The sequence below is a fragment of the Oreochromis niloticus genome, linkage group LG7, assembly GCF_001858045.2.
Source record: "Oreochromis niloticus isolate F11D_XX linkage group LG7, O_niloticus_UMD_NMBU, whole genome shotgun sequence".
Lineage (NCBI taxonomy): Eukaryota > Metazoa > Chordata > Actinopteri > Cichliformes > Cichlidae > Oreochromis > Oreochromis niloticus.
Window position 1 is genome coordinate 11,101,033 of NC_031972.2, and position 13,022 is coordinate 11,114,054.

Genomic DNA, 13,022 nt, shown 5'->3' on the forward strand with positions numbered 1-13,022 from the left:
ATGTCTCCCCTTGTCCTTTGTCATGTTCTCCCTCAAGCTGTGTGCTCTGTGCAGTCCATGGTCTGGGTTGTCTGAGTGATGAAATAACCAAATTATAATCATAGGTAGTCCTATATTAAAAACGTCACTCACATATTCCATTTTGATAGAATGCATTTAGTTAGGTAGCATTCTGGGCTCTTACTTCTAGCTGAGTATTTATACATAGGGTCATTTATTTACTTCTTTAACCTGTTACTGTGTGTACTTGGACTGTAACTCCCTCTCCCATTCTCCCTCTCTCCCTTAGATTTGTGTTATGTATTTTAAATTTCTCAAGTTCAGCAATAAAGCAGCCTTTTGAGTTTATGTTTTGTCTTCAGAGTCCTGTGTTTGTGTCCAAAACCTGCCTGCCGTACAGCAAACCTGACACTGTCATATCTTTCAAAAGTTTATATAATAAAAACGATGCAAATTCGATAATAATACCGGATATCAATAAGACATAGTAATGCAGTAGAGAAAATTATTATCTGTCATAGATTAAAACAGTCTTAAGCAGTATTCTACACTTCTACACTGGATTTCTCACTTATGCAAACAAAGCTGGGAAACAAAGAATAATGAGGAAAAACCAAAGCTCTCTGTTAGCCTGTTAGTTACTGTTAGGCATTTGTAAAACTTTTCTTTGAAGTGGCTCTAACGCTGGACTCTAACACTTGGTGAATAAACTCTCATATGATGTGAGAATGTAACCCAACTGTTTTTCTGAGGGAAAGCATGATTTTAAAAACACTCGTGGCTAACATTAGCTGGCATAATTTGGAGGCATAATGGCATAACGTGGAAGATATAATTGCACATTATTCTATGTATATTTATGAGTACAATATCCCTTTTTATATTAAATAATCTAAAAACAATCACCGGCTGTATCTTTAATTACTTATAGAACAAAAAGAGGGGTACACCCATTCACACTCACATTCACATATATGGCCAATTTAGAGTCACCAATCAATTTAATACATATGTCTTTGGGTTATGGAAGGAAGCAAGATCACCCAGAGAGAACCGAAGCAAGATCACCCAGAGAGAACCCACATGGGCACAAGGAAAACATGCAAACTCCACACAGAAAGGCACCAGCTATCTAGCAGGTTCAAACGAGTAACTTCATGCTGTGAGACAAGTAAGTTAATTAGTAAAATATGGTTCCTATAGCTCCCATAATGGTTTGAGTCTATAAAGACAGTATAAAAGGGTTTGCTTTATGGTTCATAAATTGTAATTGACAGTTTGCTACCATCCTGCTTTTTCAGTTGGATCTACCCAGTGCTCACAGTGCCCATTTTCAGATGGCAAGGTGGAAAATGGTTCCTTGAGGTTTCACAAGATTTAACAATGTTTTTCTTAAATCTTAAATCCACACACACAAATTGCATCTTTGCAGCTGAGAATACATGTATAAATGCATACACATACACACCTGGTGCTGTGATTCCTCCAGGTTTCCACTGGCCCAAAGAGACAGGCCCAGGCGATGGCGTATCTTTGCTTCATCTTCTCTCCGACCTAACTGCTCTGCCAGACGCAGACCTGGGGAAACAGCAGAAGAGATCAGACGCTAGTTCCAAGAGGCTGATACGAAAATCATCTCTTTCAAAGTCCTGGCACTTTGACGCTTGTGACAACTGTTGCTGTACTGAAGTGAATTCTTACTGACTCAGCCAGCGGCACTCACATTTGCCATTCCTTTTTCTCCCACTGTTTCTTTTGTCTTTCTTCACCCTTGTTTTTTATGCAGCTGATTCAAATTCAATTCAAAAGTCTTGAAATCTTCTCCTTCGTCTCAGATATGTTTCATCTACTCCTGCTGCGAAGACGCAGGCAGTCATAGCAAGTTGTATTTAGTTCTCATTAGGCTCTCAGATTGTGCAGAAGCTCATCAAATATCAAGTTTTCTTCACGCTTCTCTGCCTGTTTGTCTCTGTCTGGGCCTGTGATGGTCTGTGTGAGTATTGGTTGGGAAAGTTAATTGGAGACACACAAGTGATTTTTTTTTTAACTCTGTCCTAACCTCAACTCTGAGCTGAAATTCTTTTTGCTTGTCGAGCTAATGATCAATTAAAATCCAGAGGATCTGTGAGCCAAGTGACAAACCATGACTCTGTCTTAGAGGCTCGATGAAGCCTGGATGAGTTCATAAATTAACCCAGTCACTCATTTTAAATATCCATTACAATTAGACTGCATTTTAATTTTTATCAGCCTTTTAATGTGCACATGTCTTTTTAATAGGAAAGAGATCCAAATGGGATTATTTTCAACAAGGTTGATGAGACACAAATATGTGTTCCAAAGAGAAGTCTAGTTAGAGATGTAGTTAAATCAAACAGGATTATCGGCAACAACCTGCCTGAAGGAAACCACACTCTAGGGTAAACAGCTGAGCACTGATCCTGTATTAGCCTGTGTCAGACTCATAAATACCTTTCATGCTTCTTGAGGATTGTTCTGAGCAATGTTCTCAGTCTTAAACAACTCCGACTTTAAAGAAGATACTCACACATAGATCAAAGTATGTGCTAAGAGCCAGAGCCTCCCTACATGGTGTCTGTACGACCGCAGGGGGAAAATGGTGACTAAGTTTTTGCTCGCTTTTCATCACAAGTTTGTAGATACATGTCAAAAATGTATAGTGCTTTTGAACGCAGTGGAAAAGTTTAGATCAAAAACTCCTATCCTGCTGCTTTTTGATTCAGACATTGGTATCAAACAGTATGCTATATAACTGTTTCTTGTTGGTCTCAAAGCTTTGAAATTTAGTCTAGTGAACAGTGTTCCTACACAAAAATTTCTCAATTGTTTTCTGTTCCTGGACACAAATGTTGAATGTTGGCATTATTTTGACTTTTGAGTTATTGTTTCTCTTGCTGCTGGTTAGGTTAGGAAGCAAAATGACATAATTTTTTGCTTGGTGGTAGACAGACTTGGTTAGGTTTAAGTAAAATTACTTGGATTAGCTTTAGGCAAGAAAATTAATTGGTCAGGTTTAAACAATAAAAACACTTAGTTAAGGCCAGATAATAAAACTCCTGGCTTGGGCCTTTTTGTGTCCTGTTTATCAAACTATTAATAAGCACTTCAGCACTCACAATCATGTATTTATAATGTACTTAATATAAGATGGCAGTAAGAAAAAATTTATATCTTTCAGTTTGTGGCTTTCCTCACTGTTTCTGGTTGTAACCCGCAAAAAAGCCAGACCTAGTCCCTAATGAACACAGACGGCAACAATCATTAATACCCACACATTAACAAAAGTAAGTATTTGTTCATAAACATAGCACCACATTCAAGCATAAAAAAGGGATTAACCAGTGTTAATATATGAGAAAAAAAAGCTGTTGTTGCAAAAAACACACAGTTAGTTCCAGTAAAAATAAAATATAAAATATAGCACAGTTTGACAGACATAAAAAATTAATTTTGCATCAACAAGGTGATTCCCAAAGAGCTAATAGCCAAAAACCTGGCATGTTTTAGCATGGTGTCCAGTGTGTGTTAAAAACTTTTGAGAAAACTGGACCTAGATGAACTATTGCTTTCATAGGTCCTTCATTCCGGCAGCTGACTGTACAATACTCACACAAGATAAATACCTGCTAAAATATATATGTGTATATTATCACTCCAACTGCAGTTTAATAGATAAAAAAAAAAAAAAATCTCTGTGACATCTCCTCGAGTGTATTTTACTGTATATGGCAACCAGTTGTACATGGCACAAATCACTCTCGTATAGTATTTTGGCTTAAAAAAAAAAAAATTATTCTCATTTATTTTTTTGTTCGACTTTTTCCACCTATTCTTCCCGACCCTTTGCTTAACACACCAAGGGAATTTCCCAAGTGTGGGATATAGAAAGTCTATCTTTGGTAGGATGCTAACTGTCAAGAGGCAATTCTTAAGGAAGGGAAATACGGAAAAAACTATCCCAAATTACACAAGAACTGGACTGAAAATCACTGTCAATTGGTCTGATAATAATAATAATGATCCCAATAATTCTGTCTCCTTAAAATATACACCCAAGACCACAAAAGATGGGTACACAGGCCCCACAAATTTCCTTTAAATTAAAGTTTTACAACTCTGTAAAGACTACTGTTAGTATTAATGGAATATGTTAAACCCTATGATTGTACCTAATTTTATCACTACCCTGTCAGTGTGTTGTTGAATCTAGCAAAGCAACAGAGCAATTAGTCAATTAAGATTTGTCAATCACCAGAAAAGTGGGTAACTTAATTGGATGGAGCAATGGGGGCTGTGTCCATAGGCAGCGATTTTCATGCTCCCGGGACCTATTTTCTTTATAAGTCCTATGACGTTTAGCAATGACAGCTCTCTAAATGTCCTCAGTGCATAACTTTTCTCCCCGTCACACTAGACTATCAGTTAAAAAGTAGTTTTGGACAAATACCGCACTTATCAATGTTACTTCTATATCACCAACCAATGAAAATCACACCATCAGCCATTGTGTAAACACTGGAGAGTTATTTCTGAAAATCACAACCACCATTTTTATGATCTCAAATGTACAAAGGAGTAAGAAAAATAAAAAACTATTGATCATTTTGAGAATAAAGTTGAAATTTCTGGCTCGGGTTGACCGGGTCCCTCCCACGCGTTGACCTCTGGAACGGCATGGGGGCTGCCTCCCTCCCCCATGCGGTCGAGACCTGGTATGATAATGCATTTTTTCTGCACTTTGTTTGTTCTTGAAAGCATGCCTCCTGTTTTTGTTGTTTCTTAGACCGTGTAAGACTGTCTGTTATTTACATGCAGTGCTGCAATATTTTCCCCTTAATTTTAAGCAGTTGTGCTTATTTAATCTTATAGAAAAGAGCAACTTAGGGTCAGTGTGGTAAGCATAGGCGTTTCTGACTGACTGTGAGGACTAGGCCCTTATAGTTATTTACATACAGAGTTATCTGTGCTCTCTATTTTAATTCAATTTCATTAATATTATTTCATATCTCTAAATAGAGGCAGTGCAACATCCAATAAAAGTTAAAATGTTAAACTATTTGAAGATCAAACAAGCAATATTTGTCTTAAGTTTATAATACTTCTGGAAGCAAGAAAAATGGTATAATGGAGACAAAAAGACACTGATTGCTTGGGACAGCTGTGAATCAAAGCTGCCATGCCTCTATACCCAGTATCTTTGGATCCCAGGGGTTTGTTCTTTTTAAACTTTCATACATAAACACAGCAACTGCAATATCATCATGCTCACTGTTAATTGTTGTAGCTAATGTCTTACCCTCCTGTAGGTACATTACAGCCTGCGCGTAGTTTTGCAGTGCATGATGTGTCCTTCCCAGGCTTCCATAGGCCATAGTCTTTGCTATCAGGTCATTGGTCTGTGCTGCAACACTCAGGTGTTGCTCCTGGAAGACTACTGCCCGTTCGTACTTCCCTAGAGCTTCGTAGGTCAGTCCCAAGTTGCCGTAGGCTCGACCCTGGCCCCTGACACATCCAGTCTGTTCTGCTATTTCCAAAGCCCTTTGGTGCCACTACATCAGGAAAAAATAGGTTGCTTAGAGGAGAGGCTTGACTATTGATAAATTCTATGTTTTCCCTGTTAATTAGTATAATTAAAGATATTTCATAACAAGAGGGGCTATCCTCTGCATATACAATGTCGAATGTGATATGATATGAATCTCTACACACCTGTAGAGCTGTCTCGTTGTCTGCCATCAACTGATAGACACCTCCAAGTGCATTGCTTGCCTCTGCCTCCAGGGATTTATCCTGATAGTTCAAACAGAGTTTACCTCATTCTATGGGCATAATGTGTTTTTAATATCTCCCCCCTGAATATGATATTACTTATCATATTCAACAGGGCAAAAAAACAATATGAAACGGAAACAAGAACATTTTGCTGGTGAAAACTTACCCCTGCTATGCGTGCAATGTTAAGCTGGTGCTCCAGACAAGAGAGGGCCTGCTCATAGTTGCCCAGCTGGCTATGTAAGGTGCCCAGCTCCCCATAAGCCTGAGCCTTACCTCCTCCTTCACCACCTAGCTCATGAGCTACTACCAACCTCTTCTCAAAACACACCAATGCTTGCTGGAGACTACCCATGGACCTGAAATAGGAGAGGGAGGAGAACAAGAAGGGGAGGAAAAAGACCTTGTATGATAATGCATTTTCTCTGCACTTTGTTTGTTCTTGAAAGCGTGCCTCCTGTTTTTGTTGTTTCTGCAACATCTAAAGAAAAGAAGGCAAGTTGGTCCGTATACAGAACATTTTTCTCTTTATATCTACTCAGAGAAAAACTAAAGAATGAAAGTCTACAAAGGTTTGTTCTAAATCTCCACTCTACATTACTATTTCATTCACACTCCAGACGACAGGAGCAACAGCTGGATAAAGTAAACCCAACAGTAAGCCTTGTTCTTCTGTCAGTGAGCATTACTTATGTTGTATCATATGAGAGTTGCCCACTGTGGGATATGTGTCTGAAAAAGTCTTTTTGCTTTTAATACACCACAGAGTTCTGACTGTATTTATTCTTATTATGACTCTAATTAAAAATGTGTATAAAATGATTGTGACAAGAAATGCTCATTTAAAACTCTTGCACGAATGCTATTCTGTATTAGAAAGGTGTATCCTAACTAATAGGATAGAACATAAATAAACAGAACATACATTTTTACGCTGATGTAAACAGAAGTCTGCAGCACTGTACCAGGTGTGAATTTATTTCTACATTTAGCGGGAAATACAGGGAGACTTAAAAACACTGAAAAATTTCTTAATTTTATTTGTCCTCTTACTAGAGTTAGCTGAGAAGGAAAGAAGGAAGAGAAGCAGTTGGTCTATGGAGAATCATTTAAAATTTTTAATTTAATTTTTATTTCAGTAATAGAACATAACTGAATTTTAAAACAAACAAACAAAAACAAGACACGAAATTATAAAACTAAGTTATGAAATGAATTGATAGTGATATTTAAATTAAATGCACTATAGATTATTTCAGCCTTGCTCATTTCAAATGAATTTGGCCAATTAGGCTTTATGGGTCATGGCAGACTTAGACTCTCCACCTCCTCATGACCCCCCTCATACAACACTGTGTATCAGGACAGCAAGTGCAATCTCCTTGTATGTTTCTAAAAACAGAATTTTTATTTAAATCACATTAAATGCTTTTTTGTTTTCTGACTGGAACAGTGCAAGCATCAGTAACAGGAAGATACAGCAAGAAAAGAAGAGCTGGTTTGGAGGTGGTTTGCAAAGTGGCTTGCAGATGCGTAGTACCCTAATAGTGTGCCCTGTATTAAATTTATCAAATGCATGTATAGAAGGGTATCGTCTGAGCCATGAGCTGTTGTTGGTGTAACCTTGTGGTTTAACTTTGAACTAAAACTGTTCTCAATTTGATTTTAGTTTCACCTACCTGTGCGCATTGCCAAGTCCTCTGTAGGCTTTCTCTTGGTCCTGGACATGATTGAGACTCTGAGCCACTGTCAAGTACTTCTCATAATACTGTATAGCCTCCTCATAATCTCCCAAAACATCATAGCAGTCGGCCAGGTTCCCATAGGCCCTGCCTCTGTCTAGCATGCTCTCAGTTCCACTTAGCTGCTGCAGCATGGCCAGCTGCTGCTCAAAATAACCAATAGCTTCCTCAAACAATCCCATGTTTATCTTGGTGATGCCCATGTTTCCATGGACCTGTGCCTCCAAACGGGCATCCCTGAGCCCCTGTGCCAGGCCCAGCTGGGTCTCATAACACTGGAAGGTTGTAGCATATTCTCCCAAGGCCATATGAACAGCTGCTAGGTGGCCAAGAGCACGGCACTCCCCCTGCTGATCACCTAGATCCTTTCGGATGGTCAACTCCTGGCTGTGGAACGACAAGGCCGTATCCAGCTGGCGGAGAAGTCTAGGTGGGAAAAAGTGTGAGAACACTGAATTAAGATGAATCAAGGGAACTACTTCAGTTACGACCATCATGGAACAAGCATATGAAAGTCACACATCAGTTATAGCCAAAACCTGGTGTCCTTTGTATAGTATGATATTTCATGTGGTTTATTATTGTAGAGCCAGTCTGTTGTAAAGGATGGATGCTTATATGTTACTTCTCTTTGTTAACAACTTGGAAAGTTAATACTTTTTAAACTCACATGTTTTTTGGAAACAGGCTTTTTCTTTGTAACTCCAAAGTATATAGCAGGCAATAGCAGGCATTACAAAAAAATGGTCCACAAGCATGTGGCTTTATAAAGGTAAATAAATACATTCTCTAATTGATGTCCCTTTTGCCTCTATAAACTCAGCTGAGCTTTCCCCAATATATTAATTACTCATATTTGATTATAGTTTGGCATATAAAATGATCATAACACAACAATATTTAATATCACTTGAAAAGTACATAGTAATAATATTGTGCAGATTTTTGTTTCTTTCATGTAAGCATTAATTAGCAGGTAAATTTCTGCTTGTGTGAAGCACAATCTCTGCAGCTTGATCTGGTAAGTTAATATTTTAGCTCTACAAACTTTCAACTGCCTCCAATAAACAGGAATGGCTATATTACTAAACTTAGGGTTTAAAACAATACAGCACATTCATTTGTTCATTTTTTACATGCACTGTTTGTGTGTGGTTGACACACTGGTTAACCACTTTATCACCTGTGAACTGAACCAAGTGCTGAATAGGCGTCAGCCTCCATTTTCTGATCATTGACCTTCTGAGCCAAGGTTAATTGCTGCTGGTAGAACTTCACAGCTCCTGGAAAATCACCCCGGCACACGCACACATCACCAAGATTCCCAAAGGCCCTGAAAACTGCCTGCTGACAAATATAATCACACAGATACTGATTAACAACCTCATTTTGTGCAAAGGACAGAATTTCAAGGTTTATGAAATGAAAACACCATTAACAGGTGACCTGTGTGTTGTCCAGGGCTTGTGCTAAAGAGAGCAGATATCTCTGACATTCCTCTGCTTTGTTGTACTCCCCCAGTGCTTTGTGGGCCAGACCAAGGTTGCAGTAGGCTTTTGCCTGTGCTAATTTGTCCTGGAGATCCTTAGCCAGGGCCAAATCCTGTTCATAATACCTGGAAAATGTAAAACTTTTCTTTTTTATTTTGCATCTTGTTTCGATGTAATATAAAAGCATAAATCCTTAAATTGAGAAATTAAAGTCTTATTAACATCCATCCACCCATCCATCCATCCACCCATCCACCCATCCATCCATCCACTTTCTGCTGCTGGGCCAGGTTGTGGGGGTCGTAGCCTAAGAAGAGAAGCCCAGACCTCTCTCTCCCCAGCTACCTCCTCCAGCTCATCTGGGGAACATGGGAGCTTTCCGGCTAATCTAGAGATGTAATCTCTCCAGCATATCATGGCACAGCCCCAGGGCATTCTCCTGGTAAAACATGCCTGAAAGACCTTGGCCAGGAGGCATCCTGAAGGCATTCAAGTCAGATGCCCAAACCTCCTCAGCTGGCTCCTTTCGATGTGGAGGAGTAGTGGATGGATGGATGAATGTATGTATGTATGTATGTATGGAAAACACAACATGTGTTTTTTGACATTTTAATAAGGCCAACAGGGTCATTTTCATTATATGAAGTTGAGTTTTGTGAGGTTTATTTAGTCTCTGACCTGACCGCATCTCTGTACTGTCCAAGACAGTAGTGAGCATAACCTAGGTTATGGCAAACTTTGCCTTCTGCTTCCAAGTCCTGCAAACCTGGCGCCAAAACCAGGTACTGTTGGTAGTAGGGCAAGGCCTGAGCATATTCACCTCTCCAGCTGTGGAAGTTACCCAAGTTTGCTGCAAAAGAAAATAACGGTGCCCAATATTTTTCATGTTTCATTCAACTCAACTCAAGTGCATTTATCTCTTGACTGGTTTACCTAAGGCTCTTGCTTCACTTTGAGTGTCTCGCATCTCTCGTGCAATGGTCAGGTGGTGCAGGTAGTGCTGGAGAGCTCGGTCGTGAGCACCCAGCGCTTGGTAGGCCACAGCAAGGTTACCGTGCGTGGATGCCTGAGATGGACGATCGTTCACCTGATAACACAAAGACACATCGTGATTCTGTTTTCCACATGATCGTCCACATGTTTTTTGAAAAGGGTCATAAAATTTACCTCCAGAGAGATCTGCAGCTCTTGTCTGTGGTACTGGACTGCTTGGTCGTACATGCCAAGTGCGTGGTAGGCATTGCCCATGTTGCCATAGGCCCTCCCCTGGGCAGCGTAATCACAAAGTTCTTGGACGAAGGACAGGTGGGCTTTGTGGAACTTTAGCGCAGTCTCATACTCTCCCTTCATCTGGTGTATGATGCCTGTGATAGTAGATGAGAGGAGGAAAAAACACAAACTATTGAACTAACAAGGAAACCATTAAGATGCAGGTAAACTCCAAGTTTAATCTCTTTTAGCATACAACATTTTAACGTTCTTATGATCGGTCATGTTCTCACCTTTAGTCACAACACTAATCCTAACCATATGTTTTAGCAAGTGGCATGGACAAAAATATTGCAATAGGACAAACAAAGTCTATGCAAAGCGCACAGGTAATACATCTAATCTATGAAGTCTTGTAGCATGGCAACTACAGGCTGTATCAGGTAATGCTCTTATTAAAATAAAGCTAGCTCATTTCAATTTCTGGCAAGTCCATCCTAATGATTGATTTTCCAAGAATGATCTTAATTTTGTGTTTCTAACTTGTTTAATTTAAAACAGCACTATACCTAGCCCCGTCATTTAAACTCCTCCAAATGTCCATTTCAAGAGGAATGGACTTTGTATACAAAAATGGTCACCACCACAAAAAGCTGTAATGTTGAACTGGTCAGACAACTCTTTGATAATTCCACTTCCAATAAAATCAATATTTAGGCGTGTTAGTTAAAATGATTATTTTCTTTTTCACCAAACCACAAAGACTGGAGGCAACATTTTTTAAGAAGAACAAAAATGACATATTCTGAAAGCATACAGTTATTGTTAATGACCCACATCTCAGAGGATCAAGGTCATGAAACCTAGAAAAAACTTCCATGGACATAGGGGAATTTTAAAGTCCAGGCTCAAGGAAGTCAGACAAGTGAAGTTTAAGTCCTCAGTTTTGTGATTATTTTTGTCTCCAAGTCTCAAGTCTCCACAGCTCTGTAGAATGGTTTATCCAGCGCTGTTTGGATTTGTAGGATTCATCAAACAGCAATTACTGCACATGTAGGGACCATGATGAACAGAGTAAATTCCCAAAACGACATTAAGAGTTATAAATATGCAGCATGTGTATGGTGGTGAATATAAATGCCCACATGGTTTCTTGAACTGTAAAAAGGATATGAGAAGAGTGGTGAATAATTAAAAAGCTACAGTGGGAAATTCAACAAATCTATTAATATCTGCTGCTGTGTCTCTTCAAACTTTAGTATAACACATGCAGAAATCAGTCTCTCTGTCCAGGGAAAAAGAACTGGGAAAACTTAAGTCCCAGTCGCCTTCCCAACTTCTTCTGTCATGATGTGTCTTTGCTGTCAACAACCCAGTTTATGGAGCCAGAACAGACAAAAGTTGGGAGAGAGAATAGTTAAGGAAGAAACTTGGGGCACAAGAGAGGAGAATGAAAATTTACATTTTATGCTAGTTATTTTCTGTACTCCAAAATATGGTACTTGTCACTCTGCTGCATTTAACTGACAACTGTGTACACTGGTTATTTGCAATTTAAAATGTACCTACTTTGCTTTTTTCTTCATTTTCTGTGATACACTCTGCTACAGTGCTGGATACTCAAACTGTGCATATGGCCACATATTGCAAATAATGAGATCAGTGTATCTATAACTAATTCTTTTGAGCCATGTTTTGAACAGTTTTTTCTACTCTGCATGATATAAGAGTGAAAATCCAGGCTCTTTGGTTGGAATCACAGCCAAAGAGCCTGGATCATACAGAATCCCTGCCCACTTGCTGTTCATGTTTTTATTTATGAGGAGCAGCCAGTCAAAAGAAAGTTGGCTTAAAAGGAGGTGCAAGGGAACTGAAATGGCTTGTTTTACACAACGGGTGAACTGGGGGTTGCACTAAAGCCCAGTATAAGATTAATAATGGTAATTTTGTAAACATGGAATACTACTTTAGAGTCCAATAATAAAAACAGAGTAGAAAATGAGCACATTAGTTCCTCTGTAAGACTTTATTCCAAACATTGCACAAATCAAAGTCTTGCCATTTCATTGGCATATTTTTCCTTTGGCATATAAAAACCATGCACATTATACATTGAGGTCTACCTTCATCAGTAAAGTCCTGCTTAAAGTTGAATGCAGATGTGAAACCTGCAAATGCTCACAATGAAAGTCAATGCAATGACTTTTACTTGAATGATGTGTGTAATTTTTTCCATCACAGCAAGCACATTTCAATCAAGGTTGAACACAAAAGACACAACACATAGAACAGCTGTAATCTTCCTTCTTACTGCTATATAGTGTGATTTAAATGTATACCCAAAGCCTGATTGTAAGGAGATTGAAAGAAAAAAATTATAATTATGCTTTCCCTGTAGTGGCATATTAGTACAAAGTAGAATGAAAAAAACAAAAACAAGGTTAAGGTAAGGTTAGAAGTAAGGCTACATTCAAAGTGAAAGCTTGCTAAGATTTCCATTACAGCCCAATTCTGTTTGACAATTTTCCTTCTTTTTTTTAAAACAATTGGTCTTTGAGGAGGTCCACAAGTAAACTGACCCATGTTCTTATAATGTATGTTGTGTTATAGTCTTTATTTTGACTTATACGGATATCGTTTCTTGTATTCATTGTATTCTTGTGTTTCTTTTTTTTGTGTGTGTTTCTGTGTTTTGTATGTGTGTAAGTTCCCTTCCTTGTTTCTACTTTATTTTATTTTGGTAAATGCTCTTCCTTGTGTGTCACCTGGGCCTTAACTTCCGGTCTTT

General features: G+C 38.7%; 1 protein-coding gene across 5 annotated transcripts in view; it reads right to left on the reverse strand.

Annotated features, from left to right (window-relative positions):
* Nucleotides 1–13,022, reverse strand: part of ttc28 (tetratricopeptide repeat domain 28) — a 145,928-nt gene that overhangs the window by 21,348 nt on the left and 111,558 nt on the right. For 4 of the 5 annotated variants that reach the window (XM_025909040.1, XM_025909043.1, XM_025909042.1 and 1 more), the window contains 10 exons: nt 10,193–10,389; nt 9,959–10,112; nt 9,704–9,875; nt 8,982–9,150; nt 8,719–8,882; nt 7,473–7,961; nt 5,960–6,152; nt 5,731–5,811; nt 5,318–5,570; nt 1,469–1,578 (listed from right to left, as the gene is read on the reverse strand). In XM_025909040.1, the coding sequence (XP_025764825.1) occupies nt 1,469–1,578; nt 5,318–5,570; nt 5,731–5,811; nt 5,960–6,152; nt 7,473–7,961; nt 8,719–8,882; nt 8,982–9,150; nt 9,704–9,875; nt 9,959–10,112; nt 10,193–10,389 (1,982 nt within the window). The remainder of the gene's footprint in view (nt 1–1,468; nt 1,579–5,317; nt 5,571–5,730; nt 5,812–5,959; nt 6,153–7,472; nt 7,962–8,718; nt 8,883–8,981; nt 9,151–9,703; nt 9,876–9,958; nt 10,113–10,192; nt 10,390–13,022) is intronic. The other variant, XM_025909041.1, reaches the window with a different exon arrangement.